This window comes from Neofelis nebulosa, chromosome 4 (genome assembly GCF_028018385.1).
Source record: "Neofelis nebulosa isolate mNeoNeb1 chromosome 4, mNeoNeb1.pri, whole genome shotgun sequence".
NCBI classification, from domain to species: Eukaryota; Metazoa; Chordata; class Mammalia; order Carnivora; family Felidae; genus Neofelis; species Neofelis nebulosa.
Window position 1 is genome coordinate 144,378,919 of NC_080785.1, and position 20,415 is coordinate 144,399,333.

General features: G+C 35.7%; 1 protein-coding gene across 5 annotated transcripts in view; it reads left to right on the forward strand.

Annotated features, from left to right (window-relative positions):
• DENND6A (DENN domain containing 6A) overlaps nt 1-20,415 on the forward strand; it is a 66,051-nt gene that overhangs the window by 17,498 nt on the left and 28,138 nt on the right. For 2 of the 5 annotated variants that reach the window (XM_058726457.1, XM_058726461.1), the window contains 6 exons: nt 8,755-8,867; nt 10,873-10,953; nt 12,297-12,402; nt 13,650-13,729; nt 14,789-14,851; nt 15,842-15,897. In XM_058726457.1, coding sequence (XP_058582440.1) covers nt 8,755-8,867; nt 10,873-10,953; nt 12,297-12,402; nt 13,650-13,729; nt 14,789-14,851; nt 15,842-15,897 — 499 coding nt within the window. The remainder of the gene's footprint in view (nt 1-8,754; nt 8,868-10,872; nt 10,954-12,296; nt 12,403-13,649; nt 13,730-14,788; nt 14,852-15,841; nt 15,898-20,415) is intronic. The other 3 variants (XM_058726458.1, XM_058726459.1, XM_058726460.1) reach the window with 3 other exon arrangements.

Below are 20,415 nucleotides of genomic sequence, written 5' to 3' on the forward strand. Positions count from 1 at the left end.
TAAATATCAAAGAAAAAAAAATAAAAACAGTGAAACAAGATTCAGAATCAAGAGTGTATAGGTAAAGAAGAGTGCTTTTGGGATTCCCAAAGGAATGATTTGCCATTCCTCCACTTCCTCCAGCTGCTATCCATACATACCTTATTTTTTGACAATATTAATACATTTATTTATTTTTTAATTATATTAAATATAATTTATATTTATATAAATAAGTTAATTATTTATAATTTATTTTTATTTTTAATTTATTAATTTATATACATTCATCATAAATATATATAAGTTATATATAAAATACATATATATTCTTATAATTTTATGTAACATATAAGTATATAATATATATTATACATATTTTTATAATTTTATATAATATATAAATAGATAATATAAATATATAAATATATATTTATTAATTTATTATTAATTTATAATATTAATTAATAATAAATTAATTTATATAAAAGCTCAGTGGTAGCATCTTGGATTTATTTATTTATTTATAAAATTTAAATCCAAGTTAAAGAAGATGTAGTTTATATATACAATGGAATACTACTTGGCAATGAGAAAGAATGAAATCTGGCCATTTGTAGCAACGTGGATGGAACTGCAGGGTATTATGCTAAGTGAAATAAGGCTGGCAGAGATAGACAGATACTGTATGTTTTCACTCATAGGTGGATCCTGAGAAACTTAACAAAAGACCATGAGTGAGGGGAAGGGGAAAAAAAAAGTTACAGAGTGGGAGGGAGGGAGGCAAACCATAAGAGACTCTTAAATACTGAGAACAAACTGAGGGTTGGTCAGGGCTGGGGGAGAGGGGAAGTGGGTGATGGGCATTGAGGAGGGCACCTGTGGGGATGAGCACTGGGTGGTTGTATGGAAACCAATTTGACAATAAATTATATTTAATAATAATAAAATTTAAATCCAAGTTAGTTAACAGCCACACATACCTTAGATCCTGTGACTTTAGAAGAAAATTTTTTGTTTAGTTTGTTTTTAGGTTTCAGTTTCTTTTGTTCCATTTGAGTGACTTTTATCTTTAGGAGCCTAAATTTAAAGTGTGCCTTCTCTCTCATAAATATTTGTCAGATTTTTTTTCTCTGTGTTGATTACCATTAATATCATCTGGATGTAGGTGTTTCTGAGGCTTAAGCTATGATGGGTACCCAAGGACTATAATCACTATATTTTAAATATGTCCAGAGTGAAAATTCAGTATTAGTAGAGGAAGTTTCAAATAAGGATGAATCCAAGGGAAAGATTAATTCTTTTTTTTTCTTAATGTTTATTTTTGAGAGAGAGAGAGAGAGCAGGGGAGGGGCAGAGAGAGAGGGAGACAGCAGACAGCACCAGCAGATGCAGGATTCTGTCTCACAATCATGAGATTGTGACCTGAGCCGGAAATCAAGAGTTGGGACACTTAACCGACTGAGCCACCCAGGTGCCGTTGGAAAGATTAATTCTTGATCTGGATGGATTAGATATGCAGACAGTATTTGTCTCAACAGATTTCTTCTCTGTAAACAACAGGGACATCATCATGTATTTTACCCTTCCCAGTGGTGAGAGCAATACTTCACACACTATCTGTATTGAAGGGCCAGTTGGATTTTTAAAAAATTCCAATCTGTTGTGGACCATGCTTTTATGAAATGCAGTCTAAATGCATATTTAGAAAAATGAACGGGAGAAAAATGAAAGAAATGCAAAATAAAAGTCCAAATTTTTATGGCAGTATCAGATTTCTGTAAGACTTTCTAAATAATTATTCTCAAGGTGGATATTTATTTTGTCATGGATTAGTAACAAGAGTTTGTGGACTGGCATCAGTCTGTGGACTATACTTTGAGAAGCTCTGGTCTAAAGTCCTGCTTCTCTGCAACTCCATCTCATCCACTCTTAATCACAGGGAGAGTGACTACATAGAGCCAGCCTAGCTCTTGAAGTCTCGTGTTTTATCTTAGTCTTATGCATTCTGATCTACTCTATAGCTGTGTTTGTGCTAATATAGAAATAATCTTTAAAGTTGTCTGTTCCCTGTGGGAATAGTATTTAAGCTTTTATCTCGAATCTTTAAGTGATATTTTTGGTACAAGAAGGTTTCCTCTGTTTAGCTTTGCCGTCTTGGTTTGATTGGCAGATGTGAAAGAGGCTTGGAAAATACCCTATGCCCTTGAGAATTTAAAATGGGAGGAGAGTCCTTTTTTTTTTTTCCAGGTATTTTTTTTTCTTCATTTAAATTTTAGTTAGTTACAATACGGTGCAATATTGGTTTCAGGAGTAGAATTCAGTGATTCATCACTTACATACAACACCCAATGCTTATCACAAGTGCCCTCCTTAGTGCCCATCACCCATGTAGCCCATTTCCTACCCACTTCCCTCCATCTACCCATACTTTGTTCTCTATCATTAAGAGTCTCTTGTGGTTTGTTTCCTTCTCTTTTCTTCCCCGAACTTCCCATATGTTCATCTCTTTTGTTTCTTAAATTCCACATATGAGTGAAATCATATAGTATTTGTCTTTCTCTGGTTGACTTATTTTGCTTAGCATAATACGTTCTAGCTCCATTCATTTCATTGCAAATGGCAAGATTTCATTCTTTTTTATGGCTGAGTAATATTCCAGTGTGTGTGTGTGTGTGTGTGTGTGTGTGTGTGTGTGTGTGTGTATCACATCTTCCTTACCCTATTCATCAGTTGATGGACATTTGGACTCTCTGCAAATCTGTATTTTTGTATCCTTTGGCTAAATACCTAATAGTGCAATTGCTGGATTGTAGGGTAGTTCTATTTTTAGTTTCTTGAGGAATTTCTAAACTGTTCTCCTGAGTGGCTGCACCAGTTTGCATTCCCACCAACAGTGCAGTAGGGTTCCCCTTTCTTTGCCTCCTCACCAACACATGTTGTTTCTTGTGTTGCTAATTTTAGCCATTCTGACAGGTGGGAGATGGTATCTCATCATGGTTTTGATTTGTATTTCCCTGATAATGAGTGATGTTGAACATCTTTTCATGTGTCTGTTAGCTATCTGGATGTCTCCTATGGAAAACTATCTATTCATGTCTTCTGCCCATTTCTTAACTGGGTTTTTTTTTTGGGGGGGGGTGTTGAGTTTGATAAGTTATTTACAGATTTTGGATACTAATCCTTTATCAGATATGTCATTTGCAAATATCTTTTCTGTAGGCTGCCTTTTAGTTTTGTTGATTGTTTCCTTTGCTGGGCAGAAGCTTTTTATCTTAATGAAGTCCAATAGTTCATGTTTCCTTTTGTTTCCCTTGCCTTCTGCAACGTGTCTATTACGCTGCTTCCAGCCAAGGTCAAAGAGGTTTCGGCCTGTGTTCTCCTCTAGGATTTTGATGGTTTCCTGTCTCATATTTAGGTCTTTCATCCATTTAGAATTTATTTTTGTGTGTGGTGTAAGAAAGTGGTCCAACTTCATTCTTCTGCATGTCACCATCCAATTTTCCCAACACCATTTGTTGAAGAGACTGTCTTTTTTCCATTGTACAGTCTTTCCTACTTTGTCGAAGATTAGTTGACCATATGGAGGGAAAGCTCTTCTTGGTATTGCATGTGACATTTATGTAGGAAGAGCCATGACTGAAAGAACCGGCTCCTTACTTGAATGAACTGTGTGGCACAGAGACCAGTGAGTTCAAGAAGTGTGATCTGAAGGGTGTTTTTCAGAAGGACTTTTTTTTCTAACCTTTTTTTTTTTTTAAGTTTATTTATTTAAGTAACCTCTGTACCCAACATGCGGCTTGAACTCCCAACTCCCAGCATCAAGAGTTGCATACTGTGCAGACCGAACCAGCCAGGTGCCCAAAAGGACTTTTTTTTTTTTTTTAATGTTTATTAATTTTTGACAGAGAGAGAGAGAGACAGCATGAGCGGGGGAGGGGCAGAGAGAGAGGGAGACAAAGAATCCGAAGCAGGCTCCAGGCACTGAGCTGTCAGCACAGAGCCCAAAGCAGGGCTCGAACTCACAGTCCACGAGATCATGACCTGAGCCAAAGTCGGATGCTCAACCGACTGAGCTACCCAGGTGCCCCAAAGAAGGACTTTTTTTTTGAGTGAAGAAGCTTTTGATCTCTGCTCCAATTGGCAATAAAGTCGCGTTAAAAATGTTTTATTGAGATATGATTCACACATATAAAGTGTATAATTCAATGATTTTTAGTATATCCATAGAGTTATGCAACTATCACCACGATCAATTCTAGAAAACTTTTGTCCCCCAGAAAGAAACTCCATTCTCCATTTCCCTTCCACCTACTTCACCCCCCACCAGTCCTAGGCAACCACCTGTCTACTTCCTGTATGGATTTATATACTCTGGATATTTCATATCAATAGGAGTGTTTTTTAGGTCTTGACTTGAAAGAGCCAGTATGATGCAGTGGTCAGGAGTACCAGCTCCAGAGTCAAACTTCTTGGATTTAAATTCTTGCTCTGCCATTTAGGAGATTTATTTTATTGGGTGTTTATGACCTTTTTATGCCTTGGTTTCCTCTTCATAAACAGGAATGATAATGGGATGTACCTGAGAAGCATGAAGACCAAATGAGTTAATATATCTAAAGCATTTAGAACAGTGCCTGGAACAGGATAAGCACTCATTAAATAGTAGTGTTCAACTCATATATTGAAAGGGAAAAATCACTTCCAAAATAGTGACAAAATATAATGAAAATAATTTTGACCTGGGATTGTGTTTGATTTCTGTTGTAAGAACTTAGTTATTTGGAAAAGGATGGTGGGGAAAGGTCATGGCAATTTTCTTTGTTTAAAGAGTGTTGGTTTATTAGTTCTGTTTTCTAGGCTAGTAACCATGGTCTTGATTAGTTAAATTGGAACTTACCTTAAAGCTGTGGGGTTTTACTGAGCAAATCTGCTACTTTCTTAATACTTGCTATTTTATCAAAGGAAAGGGTTTATGTTGCTCTTGATCAAGAACCCATATTAAGGTTTATTTTCCTTGGAGAGCTGTCACTTGATCTTAAAACTTGTGTAAGTTAATCCCTATACCTTGGTTTATATAAGGAAAAAATGATTTCCATTAAAATGTTTTCTCATTTTTAATGTTAATAATCAGAAAGGTGTGGTGCAAATAGCATAACTTTTAGGTCTTTTTGGAGTTTTGTAGAGCTTAGTGAATATGTTGGGTAAAGGATGCTTGGAATTCAGTACAATTATAGGTCAGTTGTGGAGTTTTATTTTAGAATAATTGAACATAGCCACTAGAAGTGACTTTAGAGAGTATCTTATGATACCATTTTTGTTGACAAAGAAATTGAGAATCTTAGGTTAAGTGACTTCTAGAACACTAATTATTGACAGACCTGGGACTAGATTCCATTGATTGTGGTGCCTTTGTCCTCAGGTCCCAACTTTTCCCCCACAATCACATTCATGTAACCGTTTTTCACATGTAATTGTTATGTTGCTTGTGTAGAGCTGCAGTCTCTTGTTACACTGACAAACTGAATGGCTCATACTAACAGTAGAGATTTATTTTTGATGAGGTTAGGGTGTCAGGATTTCCTTGCTCTTTCTAGGTATCATTTTCTGCATAGCAAATGCAAAAAATCTGATCGTCAATCTGTAATGTCTCCTTTCTCATCATAATGATGAGGTCAGAATGGAGAACACAGGTCTAGCAAGATAAGGAGTTGATATTTCTTCCTTTCTTCGTTTCTTTCTCAGGCTTCATGCCTGGCGTGGAGCCCCACACGGGCTTGAACTCATGACCCTGAAATCAAGACTTGAGCTGAGATCAAGAGTCAGACGCTTAACTGACTGAGCCACCCAAGGTGCCCCAAGAGTTGATATTTCTTTAGTAACCTTCAGTGTGTGAAGGGACAGACCTCTGAAACATAAAACAGGAACCATTTACCTCAGTTGACAAGGATAACATGGCTAAAGCTTTTTGACTTGGTGAACTGTCTTCCTGACCAATTCTGTACAGCTTGTGGGTGCAGCTGATTACTGGAAAGTTCTCACAGCATGCCCATGATTTGAGAATGGAGCTGGATGGGTAGGGAGTTAAGGCTATGGGAGCTTCATTACTTCCCTTTCACAAAATTCAGCATTCTTTGCATTTTCCAGATGCTACGTATCTGTTTCTTAAAATCCATTATCTTTTCCTGCTCTATCCTATTATGTGTCTCAGAGAAATTAATGTGTACTTCTTAGTGGCATTTTCTTTTTTTTTTTTTAATATGTTTTAACATACAGTGTTATATTAGTTTCAGGTGTACAATATAGTGATTAAACAATTCTATACGTTACTCAGTGCTCATCACAAGTGCACTCTTTTAATCCCTATCACCTATTTCACCCACCCCCCACTGGCAACCATCAGTTTGTTCTCTATCGTTGAGTCTATTTCTTGGTTTGTGTTTCTTTTTTTCCTTTATTTTGCTTTTTAAATTCCACATGTGAGTGAAGTCATGTGGTATTTGTCGTTCTCTGACTTTTTTCACTTAGCATTGTACTCTCTGGATCCATTTTTGTTGTTGCATGTGGCAAAATTTCATTCTTTTTTATGGCTGAATAATAATCCATTGTGTGTATATATATTGTGTATATATTATCCACTCATCTATCGATGGAGCTTTGGACAGCTTCCATAATTTGCCTATTGTAAATAATGGTGCAATAAACATAGGGGTGTATATATTCTTTTGAATTAGATTTTGTATTCTTTGGCTAAATACCCAGTAGTGTGATTACTAGATCACAGGGTAGATCAACTTCTAATTTTTTTGAGGCATCTCCATATTGCTTTCCAAAGTGACTGCACCAGTTTGCATTCCCCCCAGCAGTGCATGAAGGTTCCTTTTTCTCCACATCCTCATCAACACTTATTTCTTGTATTTTTGATTTTAGCCATTCTGACAGGAATGAAATGGTATCTCATAGTAGTTTTGATTTGCATTTTGCTATGATGAGTGATGTTGAGCATCTGTTCATGTCTGTTGGCTCTTTCTTCCCTTTTTTAAAAAAAAAACACAATATTTAAATGTCTAATAAAGGGAAAAATTGAACCATCAATTTATAAATCTCTTGAACTAAAACAATGCTAGGAGTGTTTTCCATTATTTCAAGTTTCATGTGTTTTCCTTATTTTTAAACTATCTATTGTAACAAGTAAAGAAATTGACTTGACCCATCCTCCAGTCCCCTGCCCACTTCATCACCAAAGAAATATTAGTTTCTAGGGGCGCCTGGGTAGCTCAGTCAGTTAAGCAGCTAACTCTTGGTTTTGGCTTAGGTCATGGTCTCATGGTTTAGGAGATCAAGCTCCACATTGGGCTCTGTGCTGACAGCGTGGAGTCTGCTTGGGATTCTCTTCCTCTCCCTTTTACCCTCCCCTTTCACCCTCCCCTTTCCCCACGTGTGCTCTCTCTCTGAAAATAAATAAACATTAAAAAAATTAAAAATAAATAAGAAATATTAGTTTCTATAACTGCATTTAGGTATGTTGTTTTTTTAAAAAACTTAAACATTAACAAGTTTCTACCTCCTTTGTTGAGAACTTCACGTGCTAAGAAAATATAAGTACTTCAGTGTGTAATAGTAAATAATAAAATCTTGAGCACATTTCATATTTAATATAATCTTATTAGTTCTTAAATATAATAACCAGGAAGAATTTCAGTGATAAGCTACTTAATATGTCTTTGACTTTTTAGACTATTTATGTTTTTTTTTTTTGTAATTTTTGCCAGATAGTTTAGGTAAATTTTACATGTTTTAAGAGGTTTGCTAGAAATGATTAATGTTTAAAAACTTTATTAATCAAAAACCTTTAATTTTTATTTTTATTTCTAATGTTTATTTTTTGAGAGAGAGAGAGAGACAGAGCATGAGCATGGGAGGGGCAGAGAGAGAGGGAGACACAAAATGCAGGCTTAGGCCCTCAGCTGTCAGCACAGGTCTCAATGCGGAGCTTGAACCCACGAACTGCGAGATTGTGACCTGAGCCGGATGCCTAACCAACTGAGCCACCCAACCGTTCCTAATCAAAAACCTTTTAAATTAAAATGAGGAAAATAATGAATCTATTACTTGGGCTCTTCCTGAGTTTGCTATATTATGTCTTTTTAAAAAAAACTTCTCATTGTGAAATACAAAACACATACAAGGTCTAGAAATAGAACTTGCCAGCGCCTTAAAAGCCCCCTCATATTCCCTCATGTCCCCTCCTAAACACTGTTTCCTTCCTCCCTCCAAATACAACCACAATTCTGATTCTTACAGTGATAGGTGTCTTGCTTTTCTTTATACTTTTATCACCCAATTATGCATCCCTAAACACTATAGTTTAGTTTTGCCTGCTTTAAAAAAAATAACAAAAACTATATAAATGGATTTGAACTGTATACGTCCTTTTGTATTTGGCTTCCTTTTCTCATTATTATGTCTGTGAGTCAACATTACATGCAAACAGTTAAAAATTTTTTTTAATTACTTGGGGAAAATGGAATAGGAAAATAGTAAGGAGACATAGGAGTTAAGATGCATGTTTTGCTAATGGCTTTGCCTCTAACCAGCAAAGGTAGCTTTGGACAAGTCACTTGAATTCTCAGGATCTCCTTGTTCTCTTCTAAAACGTGATAGAATGGGTTTAAACGGTTGATAGGACCTTATTAGCTCTAACATTTGATGAATCTGGGTAAATAAATGTTATGCTATGCTATTCTTAATTACTTTCATTTTTGTTTTCATTAGGTTGTCTTGGAGATACCCAGTTTTGTTTTAGATTTCGACAATCTTCTGGGAGGAGGGTGTCACTGCATTGTCTCCTGGATCATTATGACAAAGATTTACCAGTTTACTTAAAGGTTGGAAAAGTAGCAATAGAAAAATGTCCATGTGAGAGGAAACTTTAGAACTCAGTTACCTCTAAAGCATTCAGAAATATTTTACTTTTGTGTTATTACTGTATTATACTGTTAGATTTCCTAAGTGAGTCTAATTCATAAGGATTCAGCATGTGAAAGAAAGAAACTTTACAAAGTTACTGTTCTTGAAACATATAATGCCACTGTGAATTTTAGAAATCAATTAGAATGTTGAGGTGGTTTTCTTTCATTTGTTAATACCTCTTTGTTTAGATGTGGAGTTGGGGTGGTACCATACCAGTAAATATCACTTAGAGTTGAAGATTCCCTACTTTATGGTAGAATTGTAGTTGTCTCTTTTTGAGCTTTGTTTTCCAGTTATTTGTTAAAAACAATTTTAATAATTTAGATGATTTCAGAGTATAGGCTTCTGTTTGGTATTCCATATTTACATCTCTGACTGTGTGAGGAACATTTCCGTCTGGATGTCCTATTAGCACATCCAGTATGACCTCATTGCCTAAAATCAGCATTTACAGTTAACCTCCCTGGTTCCAGTAATGACAGTAACCCTTTCCCAGTTAGCAAAGCTATTACCTTTGAAATGTCTTATAGCCATCTACTCCTTTCCATGACCTTTTGCTTTCGCTATCAACATATTCTTTCAACTGATAATAATAGTTACTATTGACTGGTGCTTATATTCTAGGCACTGTATTAATAAGCTTGTGTTATCTCATCAGTCCTCATAGTGTTCTGAGAGTTTCTTTTGTAAATGAGGGAATTGAGGGCTGATGAGGATAATAATTTTGCCTAGACATCCCATCTTTTGGGTTTTTTTCAATGTAATATGTTGTATACAGAGTTGTCAGCTAAAGTACATGTATATATTATATAAAAATAAATACAAAATGGCTATCTGTTGCTTAATGAATAAAGAGGCAATGATAGTGCTATTTCCTTGTCCTCACTTTTTGGGCCTTCCAAGATAAGACCTTTACGTTTCCAGTTTCCAACTTATCTCCTTTCTGTACATGTGCCACATTTTAACCAAACTGAACTATGTGCTTTTTCCTGAGGTAGCTTGTATTTTTCAGTCTCTGTGTGTTTGTTTTTGCTCAAACTCCTGGCTCTCTAAACCTGGGATGTTTTTGTCTTTGTTTAACTCCTATGCATCCTTCAATGCCCCGTTCGAAAACAGCTGCCTCTATGAAATCTTTACTGATCCCCATAGACAGAAGTAATCTCTTCCCTCTTGGCCTCCCTGTAACACTTTGTGGTTTCTTCATAGTACCTACCTTGAGGTTTGTTTTTGTCCCTCATAGATTGTGGTCTTCTTAAGGAACTATATCTGATGCATCTTTTAACTTCTGTAACACAATGCCTTGTTCAAAGTAGATGGTCAATAAATATTTGTGCAAAGAATAATCAGCTAGGAACTGGGTTAAAGTTTATTTCATTAGGATGTAAAAACTTCTTATGTTTTTTGGAATGTATTTACTTTCAAATTATATTTTGATAAATATTTCGGTGTTTCATTTTTATTAGGTAAAAATAGAACTGATTATGTAACATTCAGATTGGCATTTAACTCCTTTTTTTCTCTCTCAAAATTTTACATTAGGATACTTCATTTTATTAAGACTGACCCCTAACTCATACTTGTAGGCACAATTTAAAAATATACATGTAGCATTGGAGAAAATGTAGAATTTGATTGTTTCCTGACGTCCATTAACTAGTACAGACATGAATAAACAACATAAGCTGAGGAGGTTATAATGGGAAAAATCTGATTTTAGTACTTTAGTTGAAATGATTTCACCTTTGGGCAAGCTCCAAGTTTACATCTGCCAGTTACTGTCATGATTGTGTTGGTGGAAAAGCATAACTAGATCTTTGTGTATATTTCATATCTCAGTTCAGGTTTGTAAAGGAATGTGATGTTAATAATAACAAAAGGATGGCAATATGTATTTTTTTTTATTTGTCACTTCTTTCATAGAAGGATCCTGCTTATTTTTACGGATATGTGTATTTCCGACAAGTTCGAGATAAAAGTCTAAAAAGAGGCTACTTCCAGAAGGTAAATTTCATATGCACTAATAGGGAAATTGTTTTTATATTGTGGCTAGAAAAATAGAAACTGTAGGGATGAATAGTCTTTAAAGTCTTTGATATTTTATCTTTAAACATACTAGAACTTACATTTTTTTTTGTTTTTTTAGATTATAGATACCTGTCCCTAGATTTATTTTATTTATTTTTTTTTTTAAAGTAGGTCTCATGCCCAGGACCCTGAGATTAAGATGTGAGCTGAGAATCAAGAGTTGGATGCTTAACCGACTGAGCTACCCAGATGCCCCTGTCCCTAGATTTTTAACTGGGATTGAATTTTGCCTTTCTGCTATCTCTGTGCTAGATTCCTGACAGTTATACATATTGTATGAAATTGTTAAAAGCCAAATGAATCTGCTTAATTTCCACATTTTGGGATGAGGAAAAGAAGGAACAGATGATTTTTAATATCGTTACAACTAATAAAAGTCTGCAGTATCTTTTTGAACAGCTAAGAGTCACTAAATACATCTTAGCAACATCTTAATCATTAGTATTTCCATTCTAAATGTACAGTCATTTTATTTTCTTTAAAAAAAAATTAGGGGCACCTGGCTGGCTCAGTCAGAAGAGCATGCAACTCTTGATGTTGGGTTTGTTAGTTTGAGCCCCACATTGGGTGTAGAAATTACTTAAATTGATTAATTAGTTAATTAAAAAATCCCAATTATCATTAAAAATAATAATTGGTTCTGATTTAATTACAGCTAACAGGGACACACCTTTACCTTTTGTAACTAGAATGTGCCTTGACCACTAATTGATATTGGATGGAAAGGTAAAAAGTAGTTTTCAAGAGAAATAGATGAAAAAATTGGCATAATCCATATCTGAATTGGCCCAACTATAAAGTCAGAGTTTCTGAGTATATGGTTATGATCATTGAAAACTAAAATAACAGCAATCATAGGTCTTAGTTTGAAAAAGCATCACAATTTGCTCTTCCTATATTAGGAAGAGTTCATCTCACTAATTCCTGGTAGAACTGCTTTGCTAATGACAGTAGTAGCGAGGCCTTGGAAATTATCCATGATATTTGTCTCTTTATAGAAAATTCTTTTTCCTGGAGAGCAGGAGAATCTGTGAATATGCCCTTATGCTCTTAAGGTGTAATATTAAGGTTAAAGTTCTTGCATTCTGCTACTGTAGTTTTATGTAGTTTTTCTTTTAACTGTTTACTGCAAAAACTTTCTTTCAAAATCCACACTTTTTGCTGAATTTAGCTTGTTAGTAATTGATTTTATAAGAAATGACAAATTTAAATTATAATCATCAGGAAAATAAAAAATCATGTTTCTTTTTTCTCTCCAGTCCTTGGTTTTGATCAGCAAACTACCTTACATTCATTTTTTTCATACCATGCTCAAACAGATAGCACCAGAGTATTTTGAAAAGAGCGAACCTTATCTGGAAGCAGGTAAGTTAAATATTGTGTGACTTAGATACGTTATGAAGGAGTTTTAAAAATTTTCCTGGAAATGGCTGATAAATATAAAGTTGACTTTCTAAAAAATTTAGTTAAGAATTTTAAGGGCTAGGGACACCTGGGTGGCTCAGTCAGTTAAGCATCTGACTCTTGATTTCCCCTCAGGTCATGATCTCACAGTTCATGAATTCGAGCCCCATGATGGGCTCTGAGCTGACACCACAGAACCTGCTTGGGATCCTCTGTCCCTTTCTCTCTGTCCCTCACCCACTCTCTCTCCCTCTCTCTCAAAATAAATAAATAAACTTAAAAAATATCTCTTAAAAATTGTTTTAAAAAAGAAGAATTGTAAGGGCTATATGGTAGGAGAGAGATGAAAAGCTATTCTTCATCTTTACCTACAAACACAAAAGACCGTATCTTTTATTATCTCCTTTTGCAGCATAGATGATGCCTATTTATTAGGTTAATGATGAACAAATATGAAGTTGACAGCTCTGCTTCTCAGAGTAGTGTTTAAACAAATCTTTATGTCACTCAATGCAGAGGCCTCTATTGAGTGTTATGTTTTTGTTGCTAATTTGGGTAGTGATGAGTGAATAGGAAAACTCCCTTTCAAAAAATTTATGAACTAGTTTGTATCTTAGAACATAGGTATATTTCAGGGTGCCTGGGTGGCTCAGTTGGTTAAATGTCTGACTCTTGATTTCGGCTCAGGTCATGATCTCATGCATGGTTCATGAATTCAAGCCCCATGTTGGGCTCTGGGCTGACAGTGCGGAGCCTGCTTGGGGATTCTCTCTCCCTCTCACTCTGTCCCTCCCTCTCTCTTTCTCTCTCTCAAAATAAAACAAATAAACTTAAAAAAAAAAAAAAGAACACAGGTGTATTTCTGGTGAAATACAAGATATTTTTACCACTTTTACTTTTCTGTTACCTTTTTAATTTTTTCTTTTTTTAGTTTTTATTTTATTTTAGAGCAAGAACACATAAGTGGGGAGAGGGACAGAGGGAGAGAAAGAGAAAGAGAGAAATTGAAGCAGGCTCCATGCTCAGTGCAGAGTGTGATACAGGGCTTGATCCCACGACCCTAGGATCATGACTTGAGCCAAAATCAAGAGTCAGATGCTCAACTGACTGAGCCACACAGGCGCCCCTGGAGTTCTAATTTCTAATGTTTCATTTTCATATTTTGCAATTTGAACTTATACTAAGGAAAGATTGTATTATTTTTTCAGCTTGTAATGATGTTGATCGATGGCCTGCCCCAGTGCCAGGGAAGACATTACACCTGCCTATTATGGGGGTTGTAATGAAGGTAATAGCTTTTATTTCATTTGTCTCCTTTTCTAGAGAACTCTAGGAAGTTCATAGATGAGTTTTGCTTTTTAACTTCCTAATAATGTTCAATGTCAATATTGCTGTTATTTGTATGTGAGGAGTTAGAGATCCCACAGTTCATCCTGCTGTACAGAACCATTAGTTACACAACACCAGGGGCTACCTGTCCCATTTCATCCTTAGAGTTTTACACAAGGGTGTCATTCTTGTATAATACATGTGACTGTAAATGCAGCCTTTGAGACTTCTGCAACTCCATGGCCCTCCAGAGATGGGTGGCATTGCAGAATACTTGTAGAGTCAAGTATGAATTAGTAAAAATGGGAAGAAATTAGGAAAGCCATTCGTTCTTAGTAATAAATTTATTCATGTGTGATGTCAGACCAAACATGTCCATCCCAGGATATGGTGCTTTTATTCAGTTTTCTTTTCTTTTTTTAAAAATGAAATAGCATTTTGCTCTCAGGCTTTGTATGAATGTGCTGTAGTGCTTTTGCAATTCATTTTCAAATTGGACTTATTTTTGGCAATGCTGTGTTTTTAGATGTACTTACTTCTGTAGGATGTGTTCTGTTTTTTTCCCTGGTTGATTATCAAAGTGGTACTCTTAGCTCTGGGTTGTGAGTTCTCATGGTTTACTGTGAGATTTATCCCATAATTTGGCAAGCTTGAGAGGGTGTGTTTGGGTGTGTGTATATTAATGAAGCAAAGAATGGAACAATAAATAGGAAGCAGTATGAAGTTGATGCTCTTTTTCTGTTTTTCAGCACATTTGCTTCTCAGTGAGTTAGTGATTTCCATGTGTATGGGAATATGGAGACATTGGTTCACTTACCTTCTGCTGTGACTAAAGATAAATAAGACTGTAGTTTTAAAATCTGATATAAATACTTTGTTTTTATGGATTTTTATGCATTGCTGAGTGTACTGTTTTAGTGGTAAGAGTGTTTCTGATCCCTCGTTGTAGTGGGAGTCGCAAACCATATAAAGGACATTCTTTTATAGCCAAAGTTAATTTCTTCTCTGTCTCTTCAAGGTACGGATTCCCACATGTCATGACAAGCCTGGGACAACTCAAATAGCACAGTTAACTCAGCAGGTAGTGTGGTACTGTGGTAGAATAATCCAGCATATATAGTCTCTTTAACAGAATTCTTAAACTAGCAAATATAGAGCTTCTTGGGTTTATGATATATTTCTGAATATTACTGAAATATCCCATTAAATAATTTTGTAATAAATTGATAATAAACTTTCTAATGTTTCTCAGATTGTTTTTCTTGTTTGTTATCTAGCAGACACTGGAGAACTCAATTTATAATGTAACTGTGAGGACTAGGGGAAAGTACATAAAACCTCTTACCTTCTTAGAAGAATGGTCAACAGGCTTTTGTTTTTAGGAAACTCAGTCAAAGGATTCTTTAGTTATGATTGCTTTTCATTTCCCCCACAGTCACATCTGTTCATGGGTAGGGTTGAAGTTTTTGGTTTCTTAAAAATTTTTTTAAATGTTTTTATTTATTTTTGAGACAGAGAGAGAGAGAGCATGAGCAGGGGAGGGGCAGAGAGAGAGGGAGACATGGAACCTGAAGCAGGCTCCAGGCTCTGAGCTGTCAGCACAGAGCCAGACGTGGGGCTCGAACTCACGGATTGTGAGATTATGACCCGAGCTGAAGTCAGCCTCTCAACCGACTGAGCCACCCAGGCGCCCCGGTTGAAGTTTTTATTTGAAATGTTTTAACTGGTATATCAACACTCCCATTGTTTGAATTGAATTAAAATAGAAAGCAGTAGGAAAACTAATTTTTCCTGTTATATACATATATCAACTGGTATAATGCAGTTGTGAATTAATCTGTCCTCTGACTCTTAGATTAATGTTTTATCCAAGGAATCTGTCATCCTTGAGCTTCTGCTGTGTTAGGAGAGATTGCTAAGGCCCAATCTCTTTGTGGCTGCTCCTAGAGGAAGAGAATCTTAAAAGATAGGGCAATATGGCTTATTGATCACAAGATAGATAGGCATTTTTAAAAAATGAATTTCTGTAAATTTTAGTGATATCTTCTGTATTTTTTCTCTTTTATCTCAGGCAGACACACATATATCTGTTATTTTACCTACTGTTCATGAGGTGGATCTTTTCAGGTAAATTTTATTAAGTGCCTTTCCTCCTTTGCTTTGTGATATTGTTTTTAATTTCTTTAGAAAATGAATGTTCTTAAATGTGGAAAAAACTGGAAAAAAATAGTCATTATGTTTCACAGGTTATAAATCAATGGTTCATCCCTAATGCATGTTACGAACTTTGATGATTAGGGAAATTTGGATGTGGATTGGCTATTACATGGTAGAAACAAATTATTTTTTGTTTGGTTTGGTGTGAGAATGGTATTGTAATGATGTAAGAAAATAGACTTGATTTTTAAAGATGAATTTTTAACTATTTTGAAGTGAAATGTCATGAGATTTGTGTTTTATTTTAAAATATTTCAGTAAGGGGTGCCTGGGTGGCTCAGTTGGTTAAGTGTCTGACTTCGGCTCAGGTCACGATCTCACGGTCCGTGGGTTCAAGCCCTGTGTCGGGCTCTGTGATGACAGCTTGGAGCCTGGAGCCTGCTTCGGATTCTGTGTCTCACTCTTCTTTCTGCCCCTCCCCTGCTCGTGCTCTGTCTCTCTCTCTCTCTCTCTCTCTCTCTCTCTCAAAAACAATAAATAAACATTAAAAAAAAATTTTTTTAATATTTACTAGGAAGTGTCCAGCTAGCTTAGTTGGTAGAGCCTGAGACTTAAAATACGTCCATAAGAAAAAAATTAATGAAGTAAAAATGGTAAAATATTGTTAACTCTAGATGATAGGTAAATGGGGGTTCTTACACTACTGCCTTTGTTTTTCTGTATGTTTGAAGCTTTTTAAAATGCAAAATAAAAAAAGAGAATCTAGCACATAAAAAAGAACAGGGAAAAGTACCAATGCCTGTGCCTTACCCAGGGCAGCTGAATAGAAATCTCTGGATTAGTGCCCAAGTTCCAGCTCCTGGGTAGATCTGCTTGGCTTGAGAAACCACTGCTGTTGCAGAGCAGTTATTAAATAGTAATACATGCAATTGGGAGTCATGTGAAAGGCTTAGAATGGGATTTTTGGTTTGGGGTGTATGTGGAATTTTGTGTATGTGTGACCTTTAAACTACGTGGAATACTACTTCAGAGGATGATTAGTTCTATATGCTTGATTTGTTTTATACACTTGGCCCTAGCACAGCCTATTAATCCCACTTCTAGGAATTTATCCTGTAAAAATGAAAGCATACATCCTCACAAAGACCTATATGCAAATGTTTATAGCAGCTCTATTCATACCAGCCTAAAACCAGAAACTGCATTTGTCCATAAGCTGGTAAATGGATAAACAAATGTGATTCTTACATGTGTGTGGAATACTACTTAGCAGTTAAAAAAAGACAGCACTATTGATACAGCCAGCAACATAGGTGACTCTCAGAAGTGTTATGTTTGGCAAAAGGAACCAGATTTTAAAGAGCTTCTTACTCAGTGACTCCATTTATAGATATTCTAGAAAAGGGACAGAAATCAGCTCAGTGGTTGCCTGGAGGGTGGGAGAGGGAAATTGAGTAAAAGGGGATGAGGGAATTTTTGGAGTGATGGAAGTGTTTTATATCTTTGCTAAGTGTAAATGTTTCTGTATGTAAATGATAAATCTTTTTTTTTTTTAATTTTTTTAAATTTATTTTTGGGAGAGAGACAGAGTGAGAAGGGGCAGAGAGAGGGAGACAAGGAATCTGAAGCAGGCTCCAGGCTGTGAGCTGTCAGCACAGAGCCCGATGCGGGGCTCAAACTCACGAACCGTGAGATCATGACCTGAGCTGATGTCTGGCGTTTAACCGACTAAGCCACCCAGGCACCCCCGTAAATGATAAATCTTAAAAACAAATTGATTTTCTTTTAAAACATTTTTAATGTTTATTTATTTTGAGAGAGAGAGAGAGAAAACATGCAAGCGGAGTAGGGGCAGAGAGAGAGGGAGACAGAAAATCCAAAGCGGGCTCTGCACTGTCAGCGTAAACCCGGATCCAGGGCTCAAACTCACAAGTCGGACTCTCAACCAACTGAGCTACCCAGGCACCCTCAAATTGATTTTCTTTTAAAAAATTAAATGTTGTAGCATTCTTAGAATAAAGAGGAGAAGTGACCCCAGATACATGAATAATTATTACAGGAAAAATACACTAAGAAGGATCCATACTGTTAGTAGTTTTGATACTTCATTCGTTTAGGAATAAGTGAAGAACTGGCACAAGTTGATATAGAATTTGATTACCAGACTTGTTTTCTTTTGAACTGCTGAGTTTATCAGTTATCTTTGCTTTCATGGCAATTAATTATTCCTACCACTAACACTTTTTATTAGCATATATCTTTTCTCCTGATTATGAATGACATGTTATTGTTTTTAAAGTAGGACAAGTTAGTGTGTTGTTCTTTTAATTCTTGTTGCTCAGGAGGTGAGAAAATGGAAACTTGAACAATAATAGTCCCACACAGAGACAGCATTGCACCGAGCATTTAACATCTGATGTTCAGATTAGTGCTTCGTCCATGATGGCACTCTTCACTTTGTTTGTGGAGAGCTTACATTGTACATTTATTCCTGTGAATAAGAGTTTAAATGTTTATCATTATATTGAAGGTGATATTTTTATACCCACCATTAGCTTGAGAGCAAAGGAAAGAGACCTGGAAAGATGTTTGGAGCTGAGTGCCAGAGATGCAGTTGAGTGTAAGGGCTTGTCCCCCTCCAAGTCAAGGCTTGTTAAACTACCACGTATCCATGGACCATGGCTTTTGTTTCAGCCCTCTCAATCATGTACATAGTCTTCTCATTCAGTTTTTAAGTTGGGCTTAGAATTGAGGAATGGTTTTCTGTTGAAAGAAATGGACGTTCTCTTGCCTGGAGTCAAGGACGTTTTACCTAATGATACCTGCTGTTGGTTCTTCACGCAGCAGGAGGCATATCAGTGATGTGTTGTCATCTTCCTCTTTGCCCTCATCTTGAGAATGAGCCGTCTTGGCTTTCTACCCCACTGGCAGGATAGATAACAGTTATGAGTGTTTTTGTGTTTCAAAGAGTGTAAAAGTCTATTACTATTACTACATAAAATCTGATGTGTCTGATGCTCTTTGATGTTAGTTTAATTTTCAAGATTATAATAACATGGTATATCTTTCTGAAAAAGGTTGAAACCTTTATCTAGTTATTTATGTATGTATCTATTTATTCATTTATTTATCTATTTGGAGTAAGTTTCTCATTTTTGCCAGAGGATGGCTTTTGGCAGGGGTGGGGAGCAGTAGAGCTTAGCATAAAGCATGCCACTCCAGAGTGGAGATACAAAAATAATACTGAAAAAATATCCTATGATTTTCCTACAGAACTCTCATTTTAGTAATTTTACACTGCAGTTAATTAGACACATACCATCAATATTTATTAAAGTTCGAGCTGGAGATAGGTTTCTTTCTTGAATATTTAATACTTATCTCCCCTAATAAAAGTACTTTATATAATAGATGTTTCTAATGTACTATAATTTCATAGAATGCTTCATCTTATAACTGTACTTGCTGTTTTTGCCCTTACTGAGAATATATTACAATGCTTGTGAGAAAACATAATTTCTAGCTTTAATGCCTTAAGAGCATCCCACTATTAAATGTATACTTACCCACATACACACACTTGCCACTTTTCTGTAAATTTGTGATTGTTTCAAAATTATATATATATATATATATATATATGTTTATATTTGTAAATGTATATGTGTATACATGCATATAGATAGTTGAAACAATCATAAATTTACAGAAAAGTAGTAAGTATAATACAGAAAACTTTTTTCCTTGAACCAGTGGATAGTCATTTGAAGACCTGATGTTCCCATCATCTCTGAATACTTTAGAGTCTATTTCCTACAAATAAGGATATAATGCAGCCATCAAAATTGGGAAGTTAACATTGATAATATTATTTAATTCAGATGTCACCAGTTGTCACAATACTAGTTCAGAATTTTCTGTTGCATTTCCTTGTCCTGTCTCTTCTGTCTCTCTTTCAGTCTGGAATAGATCTTCAAGTCTTCTTTTCATACACCTAAGCTTCTTGTGGTTACAAGACAGTTATTTTGCAGGAAATCCCAGAGTTTAGGTCTGTCTGGGATTTACTCAAAATTAGATTCAAGCTCTGCATGTTTGACATGGAGGTAGCTTGCGTTATTACTGGTGACGTTTACTTTGTGGTATTCTCTGAGCTTCTTGATTGGTAGTTACTCGTTTTCTTTTTGTGAATAAGTATTTTGTGGGGAGGCACTTTGAAACTATGTATATGAGTTATTTATTGCTGTGTAATAAATTACCCCAATATTTAGAGGCTTGAGAGAACAAATAGTACTTCACACACTTTCTGAGGGTTAGGAATCTGGGAATGGCTTAGCTAGATGGTTCTAGCTCTAAATCTCTTATGAAGTTGCAGTCAAGATACCAGCTAGGGTTTTAGTCATTTGGACAAATGGGGCATGAGGATCTGTTTCCCTAAAAGGCTTACTTGGCTGCTGGCTGGAGGTCACCGTTTCTTGTGGATTTTAGCAG